General features: G+C 45.0%; 1 protein-coding gene across 12 annotated transcripts in view; it reads right to left on the bottom strand.

Moving 5' to 3' along the window:
• Positions 1-17,933, bottom strand: part of LRRC56 (leucine rich repeat containing 56) — a 134,755-nt gene that overhangs the window by 91,620 nt on the left and 25,202 nt on the right. For 6 of the 12 annotated variants that reach the window (XM_077818200.1, XM_077818209.1, XM_077818210.1 and 3 more), the window contains exons 2-3: positions 7,459-7,608; positions 4,125-4,197 (exon numbers count right to left, since the gene is read on the bottom strand). In XM_077818200.1, coding sequence (XP_077674326.1) covers positions 4,125-4,192 — 68 coding nt within the window. In that variant the 5' untranslated portion in view covers positions 4,193-4,197; positions 7,459-7,608. Of the gene's footprint in view, positions 1-4,124; positions 4,198-6,949; positions 7,049-7,458; positions 7,609-9,945; positions 10,062-17,933 lie in introns of those variants that run through there. The other 6 variants (XM_077818202.1, XM_077818206.1, XM_077818212.1 and 3 more) reach the window with 3 other exon arrangements.

Raw genomic sequence — 17,933 nt, 5'->3', positions numbered from 1 at the left:
CTGGGAAAGACCCTTTGGACTGTGCCTGGCCCTTAGCACTTCTAAGCTCATTCATCAAAGTATTAGCAAAAGCTCTTGTCTACATAATGTAAATAGGCTGTTGTTTTTAAAAACAATATCTACACAGACTGATCCGGCTTTATGCCGGGAAAATTTATAAATCCACATATTAAAACTGTCCTAGCAAATATAAAAATAAATACAGCTGAATGCCCCAAATGTCTCAAGGGAAGAGGAGGACACAGCACACTGGGATTGGACGTTTTACCATTTGCAAGTCCCTCAATGTCACTGTTGCTATCTTCTGTTGTAACTCCTCAGTATACATTGCACTGGTGTCACCACGAGCCACCAAATGCCACTGAAATACTGAGACAGCCCTAAGTGACAAACTGAAACCTTTGGTTAGCTTTTAGTGCCTTCTGGACTAGTGATATAGTCCCTGTGGTTCTTATCTGAAGAATGGGAGCCAAAAAAACTTGGTTTCCATCTCTCTGCTGTCAGTCACATCCCTCCTTGTGCTTCCACCATTTCTTTCCCTCCCATCTCCTGATTAAGCCTCTCTTCTCACCTCTTCAGGCTCTTCCTTAGCTACCCCAGCAAGCAAAGAAATCAGTCAGCACCCCATAACAAGCACAGTCCTGCTCTCCTAGCCAGCTGCTGAAGAAGCAGCCTTTTCTGCTTTTTGGCTGCTCATGCCTTCAAAAAGTTACTCTGCACAGCAATGAGTCTAATTTCAGGTATGGCACTGGAGTTCCATATTATCTTCTTCCTATGTGCAGGTCTGAAAATTCTCTATACAAAACATACTGCTGTCTTCTCAATACATGGAATGCCCATTGGAGTATTTAATTTTTCCTGCAGTCCATGATTATGTAATTATTCATTTAACTGCAGAATCACAAGCCATGGCTGGGATCCCAGCATTACCATCGTCACTAAATGAAAACAAAGAATTCTGTGTTTACCAAGGATTCAACTCTGAGTTACGTTTAAAAGTCCTAAGGGAACTGTAAGTGCCCTTTTAAGTGTAATTCTGTGTAAGTGCACTGCAGATAACCTCTTCTGGAAAATGACTGTTTGGGCAGCTGGAATCTGCTATGATGTCATCAGGAAACTACCGTTACTTTAATCAATCCCTAAAGGGGAAAAACAATTCCCTGCAACATTTATGTAATATGCAGCATCCTACACTACTCTATTTTAGCAGGTGTAATAAAAAAAGTTAAAAATATGTTTTTTATATATAGCAGTCACCCTCAACAGCTTTTTACCTTGGATAACTAGATGTTACTGCATTAATCTTTTGTTATTCTTAAGTACGGGGAAAGAAGTGAACACTGCAGTACTGCTATCTTGTTTTCAAAGACAAAATTGTAAAGGGCTAAGAGCAATCACTGTATAAAGCATTAATAATCATTCCATTCACATATTCCCTGACACGTCTCTTGTTTTCATAAAAAATTTGGACTATCAGGCCCTGATTCTCCTCTTGCCTACAGCATTGAAAACCCAGTGGCTTTAAGGTAGTCATATCCAATTTACACTGGTGTAACTGGGATCAGAATCAGGCCCTCCTCACTCTACAACCATATGAAGGCTCGATTCAGCAAACCACTGAAGCACACACTTAACTTTAAGCACAGTCCAACTGACGTCAATGGGAATTAAGCCCATGCTTTAAATTAAGTATGTATCTAAGTGCTTTGCTGAATTGGAGTTTGAATTCGTTGGGCCAAATTCACTCATGGTAGAAAATCTGATTTGGCCCATTGTTTACATTGTTTACATTGTTTACATGCCTGAATTTACTGCTTGTGAAAGCTACCAAGGCCTCTATTTAGCCATAACAAAAGCTGCCTCACAGCTTTTAGCAGTGTGCATAAACCCTGACCTAGAGATGCCACTGGGGTGAAATTCACAAGGCCTATGCCCCACTTAAGTTCCACTTAAACTCTAAAAACAGGTAGTAAGTGGTGCATAGGCTTTATGCCAGCCCTCTGTGTAGGGGTGAATTTCACCCTGAGTGAGAGGCGTCTTCAGTCTTTATGCTTATTCAGAGTGAAATTCACTTCTGTGCAGCAGGCCCACGCCATAAACCCAGATTGGATTTGAAACAGCAACTTGGAGGTGAAAACTTCGTTTCATTTTCTTACAAAATGTAATATAGATAAATAAAAAAGCAGTGTATTTTAAAACCACAAGTTTATATTATATATAAGTATAAAACAGAAGTTTGTGGCTTTTAAGTGCATATATAATGCAAAGCCTGCACACACACACACATATTGCATGTATAAAGAGCAAGATGTATAATACTTTGCCAGATCTCTGATGAAAGTGAGAAATTTTTATCATATGTGCTGGAAATGCCTCTAAGTTAAATAATTCTGTGATTAGTTGCCAAATGTTGTTCTTTCTCCATTATATGTGCTATTAGGAATCAGTGAAACAGTAAATCAAAGTTGAATCAATTGTTACAGTCTTTATTGTTAGCAGCCTTTATTGTTAGCAGTGGAGGTAGAATACTAGTTATGCACAGCTATGTATACCACAGAGGACGTCAGTGAATATAAATCCACAAATTAATCTGTGGCTACAAACCACCAAAGGATACAGAGCTAGATTCACTGGCTCCTGTGGCACAAAGTGGCCAGAGAGTGCTGGTAGAGAATTACTCTTGCATAGGGAGACCCTCTGGTGGCAGAAATCTGGCAGAGGTGGCTCTGCTTGCTTCTGCACCAGCCTCTTCCCACACCTAACATAAGGAAAGGAGAGAGGCTTACTGGGGGCATGATGTGGACAGCAGGGGTTGTGGTGAAGCAGAGCTCTTCTACTTCTGATCCTTCACTGGTGTAAGACCTTACACTAGTGGTGGAAGTCAGCACTGCCCACCCCTTCCTGTTCTAACTTCCACCAGGCAACCAAGGATCAGGGAGCTATAATTGGCTTCCCATGGCTGCTACTCTTCACTACATCTGAGCACAGCTTGGATGTAGTAGAGAATCAGAGCCACAGTGTTTAAATTCTCCCTATCATCATGGATGATGATACAGAAATTAAGATGTCAGCTAGTTGTGTTTATCATAAACACATGGTAACCTTACATGGAGGATACCCCAGAGAGCACAATATTGGGCAAATAAATAAAATTAAGGTTCCTCCGCAACTTTAATTAAAAAAATGTTTTTTAAAGAAGTTAGTATATCTAAATTTCAATCGTACTCCTCCCACCCATCCCCAAGATATAGGTATTAATTTTAGCGTTAACTCCAATGTAATGAAGTCTTTTGCCTGGGAGTACTTAATATCCTTCTTTTTACACTCCAGCTCCAAAATCCTCTCCAAGGGATGGAGTCTACAGATAATTGTATTCTCTTGAGCTGAGTAAAGATTTGATCTACAGTTCAGTATTCTGCAAGTTCTCTCAATACACATTGGATCTTCTGTGACATCTAAGGGACAATAACCAAGTACTAATTTCTCAGTTTACCTAATATTCTCAGGCTACCCTTATGTACTGAAGTATTATTCAAGGTGCGGTAGCACCCATCGTACTAAACACTTTCCAAATACAGAAGAAGTCACAGCTCAACATTCGGTTTTAAGCTTTTGTAGGATCAGGGCCTATTCACATGTTGAACTTTACTCACATGCTTAACTTTACTTACAGTAAACAGTCCCACTACTCACTATAAGTAAAGTTAAGCATGTGAGTAAAGTTTTGCCTAAATGTGACCGTAATCATTTAGACTTTAAAAAGCCATCCCTGTGAGTTACCAATGCTTTATATTCCTTCTTCACAGTAGCTCTATCAGAAAGAAGTCTGAAGGTCTCCCTTTTCCTGATCAGCCATGCCAAGTTAGCATAAAGTCTCATAGGTCTAACTGAAGTTGAAGTTAAAGTTGTCTCTGACCTCATTTCCATGTAGACTTAGGACTTAGACTTGGTTTTGCTTAGGAGACTTAAAACACAAAATCTAAGATCTGAGACTCTAATGCTAGGACTGGACTGCAGAACTGAGACAGGATAGTGCTGAATGCACCAGAACACCATAGCACATCCCACTTCTATCCCTACTCCATGTTCAAATCTTTGTATACTGCTAAAAAGAAGTTAATTACCTCCAGGGGTCTCTCCTCTTACACAGCAGATTTAACAACTGGGAACAAAAGGGTTGCTTCCTCAGCATGTAGTCTGAAAAAATAATATACAAAAATTATGATTTGCCCATATTCTAGAAAAGAAAGTAACATTTAAGCAGCTCACGGTGGGGCCTTGGGGAAGGGGGTGGAATTGGGGCAGGACGGAGCAAAAGCGGGGTCCCCGCACTTTCCTGACACATACCACCCCTTACCCCCTGCTGTGAGCTGCTCGGGGCAGGGGTCTGGGAGCACCCCCACGACCCCAGCCCACACCCTTAGCCCCCTGCCCTGACTCCTGTACCCCCCTCACACTCCCAGCCCTGACTCCTGCACCTCTCTCACACCCCCCGAGACCCCTGCCCTCCCTGGCTCCTGCACCCTACAACACCCCTTAGCCCCCTACCCATCCTGACTCCTGCACCCCCCACATCCTCACCTGCACCCCTTGCACCAAACGGGAGCTGCCCCAGGTAAGCGCTCCACTTCCCAACCCCCTGCCCCAGCCCTGAGCCCCGTCCCCTACCCTAATTCCTGGCCAGACCCTGCATCCCAACCCTCAGCCTGCTCCTGCACTCTAACTTCCTCCCAGTCCCTGTATCCCCAACCCCGAGCCCCCTTCTGCACCCTAAGTCCTGGCCAGACCCCACATCCTAATTTTTTTTTAAATAAAGCTCTCTTATCTAACGGTACAAACAATATTTGGAAAGATCATTAAGTGGTCTGCCGAGACCCTCAGCAATTTTCAAATGGTCTGTGGAAAAATAAGTTAGACTGTAAAAAACAATCAAGGTACCTCACTTTATTTTCATTTACTTCCTATTACTTATAGGAGGAGGATGAAGAAAAAAAGAATGAAAAATGGGGGCAGAGGGAGATAAGAGAGAATGTTCTTTTTCTTGGGTGGGTCCCAAGGAGGGGCCCCAAAAATGAAGCTGAGCACAGGGCCCCACTAACTCTAAATCCACCACTGAAGAGAGGTCATATGAGCTGTGGCCATGGTCACAAAAGGAGTTACTTTCAGTGTTGAGATTAGAACATAAAATGTCCTCGCTTCCAGTGCTGTGCTCAGACCAAGTTTTCTGGTAAAGAAACCCAGGTCTAGCAGAAGTCAAAGGAAAACATCAGGGAACAGAAAACAGCTCAGGAGCACATTTCGGTACAAAATGCTCCCAAAAATTGGCAAAGAAAGACAGTTTAAATTTAAAGGAACACTGTCAAATCAATGTAGGTATTGTATACACAATAATCAAACAAAATGTTTCTCTTTTCGATCCAAACAATACAATATACTGGTATCGTTGGGGACACTGGGGCATGGCCACTAGGTAACTCGAGGGGATGGAAGACCACGAGTGTCGATGAAGCCCCCTCACACTAGGCCCAGGTGTCCTTGGCCCCCCTCCCCCGCCTGGAGGCACTCGCAGCAGCTATGCGTACTAGGCCCAAGTGTCCTTGACCCCCCCCGCCTGGAGACACTCGCAGCAGTTATGCTGAGGATCTGCAACAATATGTTGCAGAGTCAAACTGCCTGAAACTAAACAAGGCCAAACAGGGCAAATATGGAAAAACAATGCTGAATAAAGCAGCTTTATGTATGGTTTAACAGATAATACAGAGAACAAGGGAACTAGCTGGGAACTGGATTGACTGGCTATATGGATACTTAGGGCAGCTTGCTATTAAATAAATATGCTAAAAAAAAAAAAAAAATGTATAAAAGCCTGTGTAACTTCCTGCTCTGTGTGCAGGATTTGAGATTCTATTCTCCCTGTACCTTATTTGCAGCTGCAAATAAACTTTTCTGCTTTTCCACCCCGTTGTGATTATTGGGTGACGCACACCGGGTAATGAACCCCTGCTGTTGTTTTGCCTCTCAGCACTGGGTGCCGGCAACAGCATTGTATAAAAAGGAGGACATGAAATGGATTAGTAACCAACTATAAACAAAAGTGAAATGGTCTAAGATCAATGTAGTGCAAGAAGTAAATCAGATACACAGTGAAAAGTAAGTTACACTTTTAATATTCCTCCAGTGTTAGTAACCTGAGATGTTAATAGTTATACAAGTAACACCATCTGTTTTTTTAAAAATATCCAAATTTTAATCAGACAGTGCCCCTTTAAAAAACCTTAACTCCTGAGCCATGATTTTCCATTTTTAATGCAGTTCTATTAGCCTTTACACAATACCTGCCATGGCAAATCAACTTTCAACTTGTATAATGGCAACTATTTGTAGCCCATGTATATCAAATACTACTTGGTGGATTTGTTACAATATTCTGTGAACACGTAATGGTAACAAAAACACTAACCGGACTCAGTTTTACTAGCAAATTCAAGTCAGCTGAATACTTCTAAATTCATTTTGGTGAGTTGCTCAGGGATGTTCTAACTCAAGAACATCATATCTATAATTCTCAGAAGTAAAAATCAAACCTTTCACACCAATATGAAATGTAGTAACTCCAAGATGAGGAATTTTATTCATATTATTTTGTGGCATTAACAATTTTATACTATTGCAGGTTGAAAAGATTGGATGCTGTATTCTAGTTCTGTCCCAAAATACGTTTCAGTTAGACAGTGGAACAAGTAGTTACCCACCCTGGAGAAGCCAAACTCACATCTGCTCAAAAGACAGCTCACATACTGAATCTGACCCAAAGTGTCATGAAAGGCAGCTTGCTGACATCATAGACTTTTTTTTATTCTTTCCACTGACACATGAACGCTCCACTGTGGAAAGATATAGACCAAAAGATTTTGTTACAGATGAATTCAATAGGACACCAGATCCTTACACTGAAAACTGCTGTTCTTCCTTCCTGCTACAGAGAAACGTATGATCAGCAACTACTCCTCCAACATGTCAGTCTTCGGCAGCATGAATATATGCAATCCTATTGCTGAAGAATACATTTTACAGCTACCACACTTTATACCAGAGCCAGTCCTCAGGCTATTAGTTCTATGCATCATTTGCTCTTCCTCGGTGACTTGCTGGTAATAATGAATATTATCTAAAGCTCAAACATAGGAAGAGAGCACAAGCATCAGAAAAGCTTTTAGATTGCAACAATCCTGAACTCTGACATGACTGCACACTACTTTCTTATCCAGGTACTTGATTAGGCAAAACTTTCAAGGGTTGGGGAGGTTTTTGAAGGAGGGGATGGAGGATGGGAGAGAGAGCACATCTTATAGAAGAAAAGATTTTTAAAAATGCAGAAGCCTGAAACATTGTGGGTATTTTATAAAAAATTTTTAAAAACAAAGTGAAGTCGTTCACCCCCTAGCTGTTATCTTTCACCTTTTCTTCTCTATCCACCGTTGTTCTGCCTTCTTCTCATATCCATCTCCCTCTCCTCTTATGGGAATTTTCTTTTACTAGTCACATCTCCATTGGTCTTTAATAGAAAATGGGCTTCTAGTGCAGTGTCTCATGACTTTGCTCCATGTCCTATTAAAACAACATTAAGATGCTTGTCTTCAATAAAAAGAAAAGAAAAAGGAAAGTGGACTCTAAAGGCTGGAGTATTTTGTAATAAATGGGAGGAAAACTGTTGCTTCATCAGTCACAATAGCAGAGGACTGTGCTCAATATGTCCTAAAAATGTGACAGTACCTAATGGAATATAACTTAGAACTCCGTAAAGAAATAAAGACTGAAGGCAGCTTCCAGGAGTAATCAGGACAAGGTAAAGGATTTAATAAAGTACAACTGATGTGCCCGGCAACAGTTATTTACTGAACGCCAGAAACAATAGTTGTCTTTGTGGCCATAAGAAGCAAACTGACTCAATGTGGTAAGAAAAGTGTTTGTTTTAGCCTAGCATTGAATAAAAGGCTGAAGTCAACATTTACTGCATTTTCACTGCAGAAAGTATTGTCTGGAAAAAACAGTCAGAATGAGAAATGCAATAGATGTTTACATTAGAACAGTCACATTTGTTCTCATGAAGAAAACAACTAAAGTATTCAGGCGATTACTGCACAAAATAGGTACACAATATGGAGGCCTTCTGTATTACATAGAAGGTTCATGGCTGAGAGCTGGCCATGTTCCCTGGAGCATGCACTCTCTAGTTGGAAATCATGGGCATCACCTGCACAATGTACCATCTTGCCTTGAACAGCGGGCATCCCAAACACGCTCCCAATAGTGCATTGGGAACATACTGCACCTGAATAAACTATGGCTCAATCTTGTAAGGTGAGAAGCACATCCTGCATGGTGCTGAACTCCCATGAAGGTCAATGGGAGTTGAGGATGCACAGCACCTATGCAGGATCAGGCCCCTAATGCGCTACAGGACCAGCACTTCAAATACTAAATAAATGTCTTTGTCCATTTCAGAACCAGCTAAAAGCTATGAACAATAAATTATTGCCATCTCTTAAAATAATCAGGGATAATTCTCTACATTTTGGGATTAGCCTGGGTTATTTATATTTCAATATGCTTCCCCGCAAAGCTCGACACACTTGTACAATTTAAATGTGCAATTAAAAAAAAAACAAACAGATTAATTGTCAGCCCTGAAACAAGCAGAGAACAACAAACATTCTGTATAAAGGATTTTTCCCCCTCCAGTACGGTAGATGCTCTAAAACAGGAACACAAACTGTCTTTGGTCTTAAAACCTTAGAATTTATTAGACATATTCACTAAAAAAGATTTTTGCTTCTTCTGAAAGGCTTGTCTAAATCAGTGTTCCCAGTCTTTTCAGATAATTGTATGAGTTTAACTGTACCAGTCAGTGCCTGCTGCCTCTTGTTCAACTGGGCATAGATTACTAATAAATAATAATAATGAATCGTCCTTTACACTTTACAGCATTTTCTATTCTCCAAGAACTACACAAACATTAAATAATTTTCAGAACACCCCCATCAAGTAAGCAAGTATTCTCATCTGCATATTATAGATCAGGAAAAAAGAGGCACAAAAAACAGAGGGATTCGCCTAGGGTCACACAATAAGCAGAGCCAGGATTAGAACCCAGGAATTTCTGGCTCCCTGTTTTGTGTTCAAACTGCGATGTCTCAAAATCACAGGATTGGGATTTTCAGAAACACAAACTTCATAGCAAGTGGCTTGGAAAGGAGATAGCAGCCTGCACCATGTGCAGCACAGAGACATATCATTAAGATAGGGGTAGTGGAAAGCTAAGCGTACCAGCAGGGCTACCACGTCTAAGATATTTACGCAGTCCCATGGCCGGACACCACTTTGTTAGCACGTCACTAACTTTACACTGTAATGTCCTTGCGCCAGGATGCAGCACCCCAAAGGCAGAACCATGTTTGCTCAGACTGGGAAAGGACACGGAGGTCACCCCTCAAAAGTGAGGAGGATCCCACAAACACCAGGATGGGCTTCAGAGGGGTTAGCCGTGTTAGTCTGTGTCAGCAAAAACCAGGAGGAGTCCTCCTGGCACCTTAGAGACTAACACATTTATCTGGGCATAAGCTTTCGAGGGCTAAAGTGGGGGACAGCCCACGAAAGCTGAAGAAACGGGTTAGCCTCGAAGGTGCCACAAGGGCTCCTCGTGGTTTTTAAGCGGGATGGGCAGCTCCTCCTCATACCTAGGCACGAAGGGGCTGACGTGTGGCAGCCCCGATCCCAGTGCCTGCTTGGGCCGGGGGCGCGACGGGCACAGGGAAGGCCGCTCCTGCTGTTTCCCCTTTCTCACACCCCAGGGCAGCTGTGTCTCCCCCCATCCTCCGGTACAAACATGCCCCGGGGGGCAGCCCGCCTCTGGGAGGGGCGGGTGGGGGGGGCGGCGACTCCTACCTGCTGCTTATCGCCTGCTGCCAGCACAGGTGGAAGGAGCTCCGCACACCTCCCTCCCCCCACCGGGGAAAAGACTCAGCCTCTGCCCCGGCAGAAGTGAAGGAGCTGGGGGCGCCCCACGCAGGCCGGCCCGCAAAGCCTTTCCGCTTCCCTCCGGCCTTCCAGGTCGGGGTGAGCCGCCAGTAGCGTCCAGGCCGCAAGTTGCCCCGGCAACTGGCCGATTTGAATATGCTCATTAAATATTCATGACCTCTAGTCACTTGACCCACCCCTCCCTCCAGGCAGCGCGGAGAGCAGGGTCTGCCGGCGCGCGCGTTTCCCTCGGCGGGGCCCGGGACGCGCTGGCCCCTGCCAGCTCCTTGGGACATGCCGCTAGCAGCCTTCCGCCTAGAGAACATGCTCCCCGCGCTTGTCTCCTCCCCAGCCCCAGACTGGCGCTCCCCAGGGGAATAATGGACTAGCCCCCCCCCACCTTTACCTACCCATCCCTGCCCATGTACCCACCTCTCCCTCTCCTCACTTTCCAGCCCCGTCTAGGGCCCCTCCCCCCACTTCTGCCTAGCCACCTCCACACAATTCCCCACCCTCCTCCTTGTTGGTCCAGCCAGCATCTACCTCTTCAACACACCTTGCCAGCCCCCTCAGTCCTCCCCTCTCTTCTGGTCTTCTCCATCTGCGCATGCCCACTGCCCCCATCTCTGCATTATTCCCCTATCAAGTCCTTTCAGACCCAGCCTCCCCATATCCATTCCCACCCCCAGCCTTGCTAAGGCCTCCTCCAGCTCCATTCCCCACCAGACATACACACGCACATACCCAAGCTCCAGCTCCCTCTTTACCACCCCACCCAGTCCCCTTCTGCCTCTCCCTGCATCAGTTTCTGCAGGCCCTAGCCTTACTATGGTAACCTTTTGTTCCCAGCTCCCACACACCCTTCTGCTTATTGCATCATCCAGCCCCTTTGTTTCTGCCTTGACTAGCTTCCCCCTCCAATATACACTCCCCTGCTTTTGCACGCCCCGCTGTTTAGAGCCCTTTGTGTGAGGTCTCTCACAGATGTTAGAGGAGTGAGCCAGACTTTGCATGGGGCCACATTGTTTTTCCCCTCCCTCAATTCCCAGCTTCTTCCATTCCCCTCCCTGACCTGCCAACCAGTGCAGTGCTATAACAGCCCGTGCCAGCCACCATCTCTGCCAGCCAGCCGGGAGCAGCTAGACAGGAGGAGAAGCAGCTGGCCTAGCTGCTTTACAGGTACCACAGCAACTCTGAGACCACGAAGAGACTCTGCCTGGGGAATCCCTGCTGTCCCACTGCTGCCTGCTGTACTGGTGACTGACACCTCACCAGGGCTGCGGGCAGGCATGACACTTATGCATCTGGAGCCCTGTCACCCCCAATGCCTGACACTTGCAGCACTGCACATACCATACAGACCCCCAGCCTCCTCATTACAGTTGTGACTGGTCCCTACACCTACAAACATATACACACCCTCCTCACCGTGGATCTAATTCCCTCACCTCTGTGTCCCCATCCTCACACCCACATGCCTCATTAGAAACCTGTCTGATCCTGTGCCTACATGCAAAGCTTCCTCATTGTGGCTCTGTTCACCCCTCCCCATCTCTGTATCCCCATACCCACACCCAGTCGTCCTCACTACAGCCCAGTCCAGTACTCCCCACTGCCACATACCCTCCCCATCACACATGCACATATACAACCTCCTCACTGTGGCTCCATCCAGTGCCCCCACTTCTGTGTACCCACTCCACACACTTTACAAAGGACCCATCTCCTGCCCACCACCTCTGTGTATATTCTCCACACATCCAGCCCCTTCATTACAGCCCCGTCTGATTCCCCCTACTTCAGCATACTCTCGCCTCACTCATACACACCCTCCTCTCACTACAGCTGCATCTAGTCCCCTCTCCTCTGTGTACTCATCCTGTACAATCAGCCATCTCATTCCTCTCCACTTCTATATGTACACCCCTCTAAGTACTCAGATCCAGTTGCTTCAGTATGGCTTCATCTGGCCTCCCCTGCCTCCGCATACTCACTCAATTGCCTCAGTAGGATCTCACCCAGCCTCCCCTCCACTTCTTTGGACCTAACCCCACCGCTCTCCTACATGTTCCCAGCTTCAACAGGGCCCAGCACAGTTCTCCCCTCACATCTCCTTTTAACTCCACCCAGTCCTAAAATATATCACAAAAAAAGTTATGAAATATTTAAGGTTGCTATACACATAGTACGCCTGACACAAACCCATAAAAGCAAGGAAATGAAAAGTTAAGCCATATCACAGTATTTATCCTCTACTTCACTCAGAGGAAGGCACTCTACCACTGCATGCCACAGATCACTCATTACAGTCTTAACTCTGCCCCCATAGGGATGCCAGCCTTCCAGCACCCCCTTTACCAAAGCACCCCACAAACTATTCCTTAGCTTTCCCTTTTCCAGCCACCTTTGTTATTATTTGTATTACAGGACCACATAAAGTCCCCAGCCTGTTCCATTGTGCCAGGCACTGTAAAAGCGCATAAGTAAGAGACAGTCCCCACTCTGGAAAGCTTGCAATCTAAACAGACAAAATGGAAAAGAGAAGGAGGGGAAACAGAAAGGCAAATTGACTCATGTTAATAATAAAGCTAGGAATAGACCCCAGGTCTCCTGAGTCCTAGTTCAGTACCCTCCCACTTGGACTACACTACTTCGGCCTGTCCCTTGCTATCAGTTGTGGAAGTCTGGCATGCTTAAAAGGTGAAGTTTGGCAAAGGGTGTACTGGAGAGTGGGTATCCATAGTGAGGGAGAGTTAAGGTTGTGGTGTGTGACTTTTGTGTACAGTAGTTGTGGTAGTCGTATGCTTCATCAGAGAATTGTCCTTACCAGAGAGCGAGGGGAACATAATCGAATCCAATCTTTGACTCAAGATCATAAAAAATCTGCTCCTCACAATAAAACAGCACTGTTGGTGTTGGAATTAACCCTCACACTCAATATAAACAAACAAACAAACATGCAGTGCAGGCAGTGACACCTGTACTTAAGGTTGCTTGATGCTTCCCATTATAAAATCTTGTTTTCAGTTGCTTATAACTTTGCCAAATTTAAATTGCTTGAGCTGAAATTTTCCATGGCAGGTCTTTGCTTCCGACTGAGGTTTTGGGGAAAGTTTCAGCTAAACCAGTTCATCTGTTTCTCAGAACAAGGTTAGGGAAAAACAGATTATTTTGCTGATGGTAAAAAAGTGCATATAACCATTTCATTGGGAAGCTAGCACCTTCATACCTTGGAGCAAGGACTTGAAATTTGGCAGGAGGATTGCCTTTGTGTTATAGATGTGCTTATTGCTCTTCCCATGAAACTATGCCCAAATTTGGTCAAATTATAAGGTTCTGAAAAATCATAGTTCACACATGCTCAGTAGATACTTGCTACTGCTAAATTCTCCTGCCCCTCACAGCTCCTGTGTGTGACCGGACTGTGCATGCATCATCCCTACTGATCAAATGAGCATGATCCCGCTCAGGGCTACAGAGGCTGAGCAGAACTTTCCCTGCTATTGCTCCTCCAGTCTATAGAGGCCACTACGGCAACACGAACCAGAACCGGCAGCAGGGTTACTAGCTCTCCTGTGCTCCCGATTCTTGCCATGCTGGTGCCCAAGCATCCAGGAGAAGGAAAAGGAAACAAAGTGCCTGACTCAGATGCAGAGAGGTGAAGACTGAGGGAAAATGGGGGAAGGGAGAATAGGAGTCTGGGGGTGGAGGGTTAGGAGGTGGGAGTAGGAAGGGGGCAGGAGCAGAGGGAGACAGAAGAGGAGGTGCCATAAGAACAGGGTTGGAAGAAGGTTGTGGTGAGAACATTGGCAGAAGCAAGGGATAAGGGCTGGAGCAAAGGGAGGGACACAGAGGAAGGAAACAAGGAAAGCAGGCACAGGACTGGAGCAGAGTGGGGACGGGCAGGATTAGAGTGGGGAGTAATGAACAGGAGCTGGCAGGGGGTAGGTAGATAGCAGCAGAAGAGGAGAGGTTACTGGGGGACAGGGGAAGAAGTGTCCAAATAACCACTATAGATCACTCCTTTGAAGAACGTAGAATGGAACCTATTATTCCTGAGTCCCACATTCCTTTGCTGTAAGCTGTGAAACTCACTGGCAAAGTTTGTGTTTCCATACCCTTCTAGTTTTGATTTCCTCATCACTGTAGCATCTGACTGCTTCACAAACATTAATACATTTATCTTCACACTGCCCCTGGGAGGGAAAGTGGCATTATTCTGATTGTAGAGATGGGAAACTAAGGAATAATGCCATTAATGTCAAAAGTGTCCACTAATTTGGGGTACCCAATTTGAGACACTATGGCCTGATTTAAAAAAAAAAAAACCTGAGAATTTTATAGCACTTTATTTGTTCAGGGCAGAGCTCCCATTGACTTCAGTTGCTGCAGTGAGGGCTCAGCACTTCATCACCTCACGGTTTCAAATTGGGCATCCAGAAAATGAGAATCACACAGTAGTGGCCAACTGTTGAAAAGTCTGGCAGAGGTGACTTGCCCCAGCATCACAAAGGAACTCTGTGGGGGCAGAGTATCATCATTTATGTACACTCCAGTCTATTCCATGCAATGTTGCTCTGGAATACGCATATTCAGTTCTCCATCTGAAATATACACAGATGTGATCATTTTTGAATTTTTAAAATTAAATACACCTATTAAATTCTATTTAGAGCTACAAGAGCAGATTTAAAGGTGTGTTGAAGCTGCTGAGTGTCAATAACTCCATTCACTGGTTTCTTTGCATGGAATGGAAGCTAAGGTTGGTGTCAGAACTCTTTGTATAACATAACTTGTGATTTCCAGTGGTTTAAAACGATGTATCTAAAGCAACTTTTTCTTTGGAATAACAGTTACCAAGCTTGATGCTCTATTCAGAGCAAGAGAAGTAGGAGGGCCAGTAACGGGCTAGTTACTTGGAGCTCCTTGATTTTTGTGCCAGCCTGAACCCAATGTCATTTAGCACTATGCCACATCCACCATACTGCTGCAAGTGTGTTAGAGCTTAACCACTGCTGATGGCTCTTGGATACAGTATTGCAAAGAAAACACTAAAGTGCTCTTAAAAAAATAAACCTTAGACATTAGATCAGGAAATGAGGCATCTTCTGGGCCTGATGGTCAACCAGCATCAGAAAATATCACTCAGGGCCTGATCTTTCACAGTGTGGAGCACTCTCACTCCCACAGGTGTCAATGCAAGCTGTCAGTCCTCTTTCACAGGAAGGAAGGCCGTGGGAGGTAGCATGCTTCGGGAAAGTAGTATGATTCAGTGGAAACAACACTGGATTGGGCGTCTGCAGATGGGAGTATTTTCCGCAACTCTGGCAGACCTGATGTATGACTTAGGGCAAGTCACCTCTCAATGCCTCAGTTTCCAAGATGTAAATTGGGGGAAATGATACTCTCCGATAGGCTAAGTGTATGTATATGTATATGTATTTGGTAATATTAACCATTTCCCTCCTTCCGTTGGAATTAAGCTTGTTATGATTACTCCAGTCTGAACTACTTTTTTAAACAATTCAAGGAGAAAATGCATCTTTCCATAAGCAAGTAAGATGAAATCTGGCACAATCTCAGAGTAAATACAGGAGCTTTGTGCCTGAACTGCGCAGAGTTAATGTAATGGCTCTGGGGATGGAGCCAGAACAAAGCTAAGATCAGGAAGAAAACTGTAAATTAAAAACTACAGCACTGATGTGATCCCTCTCCAGGAACTATCTGATACATATAAAACCATAGAGAGGAGAAAAAGGTCTGACTTCACTCTTGAGCTACCAATTTTCTTATACTTGGAATATATAAAATAAACAGTTTATGAAATTATATGGAAATTCTAGTCCTGATTCCAATCTCACTTACACCAGTAGAACTCCACTGATTTAGAGAGAGTTACTGTGGATTCATACTGGTGGTAAATTAAGTTAACGAGAGCTGTGGGTGCTCACCCACTCTGCAAACCAAGCCTAGAATGCCTCAGATTGGACATGCTTAGCCCTTGGAGTCATGCCCTGTCTACTTATGTATTTAAATGAATATATGGCCTTCATCACCTTAGAATCTGAGCACCTCACAGTCATGAATGGATTTGATTTGATTTATTATTAATTGATTTTGTAATTTGTATTACAGTAGCTCTTAGAGCAGAGGTGGGCAAACTATGGCCCGCGGGCCACATCCAGCCCGCGGGACCGTCCTGCCTGGCCCCTGAGCTCCTGGCTGGGGAGGCTAGCCCCTGGCCCCTCCCCTGCTGTCCCCCCTCCCCCACGGATGGCTCCATCCGGGTGGCGGGGCTGCGAGTTCCTGCTGCTCTGAGTGGCATGGTAAGGGGGCAGGGGGGGAAGGGTGTTGGATAAGGGACAGAGGGTCCCGGGGGGCAGTCAGGGGACAGGGAGTGGTTGGATGGGGCAAAGGTTCTGGGGGACGTGGTCAAGGGATGGGTGGGGGGGTTGGATAGGGCGTGGGAGTCCCGGGGGGCCTGTCAGGAGGCGTGGGTGTGAATATGGGTTGCGGGGGCAGTCAGGGGACAGGGAGCGGGGGGGGGGGTTGGATGGGGGGTCCTGGGGGGGGTGGTTTGGGGCAGGGGGTCCTGGGAAGGGGAGGTCAAGGGACAAGGAGCAGGGGGGGTTGGATGCGTCGGTGGTTCTGAGGGGGGCAGTCAGGGGGCAGGAAGTGGGAGGGGATGGATAGGGGATGGGGGCCAGGCTGTTTGGAGAGGCACAGCCTTCTCTACCGAGCCCTCCATACAGTTTTGCACCCCGATGTGGCCACAAGTACTCCTTTTCTTTTTGCGGATACCGACTAACACGGCTGGTACTCTGAAAGGTAAAAGACAGTCTCTCTTCCCCACAGAGTTTATAATCTAGATCGGTGTTTTTCAAACTGTGGTCTGTGGACTCCTGGGTGTCCACAGACTATGCCTAAGGGGTCCGTGAAAGGTTCTTGTTACCATAGAAAAGTGGTTCTCAACCAGTGGTCCGTGGACCCCTGGGGGCAGACTATGTCTAAGATTTCCAAAGGGGTCTGCACCTCCATTCAAAATTTTTTAGGGGTCTGCAAATGAAAAAAGGTTGAAAACCACTGATCAAAGACAAGAAAGACAAAGAAATAACTGCAATCTTCATTTTACCGTGGGGTACTAAGGAAAGGGTAGATTGTCCAAAATCACAAAGGAAGTAAGGAATTGAACCCTAAAACCTCATTCCCAGCCCCTGAGCCACTAGATCATCCTCTGTTCTTCAGCAGTGCTTTCTTTTTTGTGTCACATAAGTGGGGTATTTGATTTCTTTTGTAATTTCTGTAGCAATGATGATTTGATCACTGTCTTGGCAGCTAATTTTGCACAGGCCCCTTTAAAGAGAAACTTGCAATTGGCCCAGAGAAAACTTTATTTCAAGTCTATGTAACTACCTCATAAACCTGTTATCTTTAATATGGTTGAAGTCATTGTGCCCAGTTGATGACATCACAATAATTTCCATAGAAACAGATGTTAAAAGCATAGGACTTCTTCACAGTCAGATAAAGTAGAAGGAGAAACTGAAGATATGAGGGAGAAAGCACTTATTGAAAGAGCTAAAGGAAGATAGGAAAACATGTGATCAATGAGTTTATTTTGTTGCAACTGTTCCTTGTTTTCAAGCTGGACCCAATGTGAGAATCCAATTTAAATCACTTTCCCTGATCCACTGAATCAGGGCATTTGTTTTAGCTTTTGAGAAGAGCATATTTGAATTTGTAAATTGTAGTATGAATGGAAAATTTTGTCAGGAAACATACAGCGTATTGTACAAAGTCTTCGCCTTTCAGGCCGAGCTGGGCCTGGGAAAACTTGCAATAAGGGTTTCAAGGATATTTTTAATCCAATTTGGAGTGGTGGAAATATTCATCTCTTCCTGTCCCTGCTCCTTCAA

The sequence above is a fragment of the Eretmochelys imbricata genome, chromosome 6, assembly GCF_965152235.1.
Source record: "Eretmochelys imbricata isolate rEreImb1 chromosome 6, rEreImb1.hap1, whole genome shotgun sequence".
NCBI classification, from domain to species: domain Eukaryota; kingdom Metazoa; phylum Chordata; order Testudines; family Cheloniidae; genus Eretmochelys; species Eretmochelys imbricata.
Note: the sequence above shows the minus strand (reverse complement) of the source record. Positions and strands in the feature narration are given on the sequence as shown.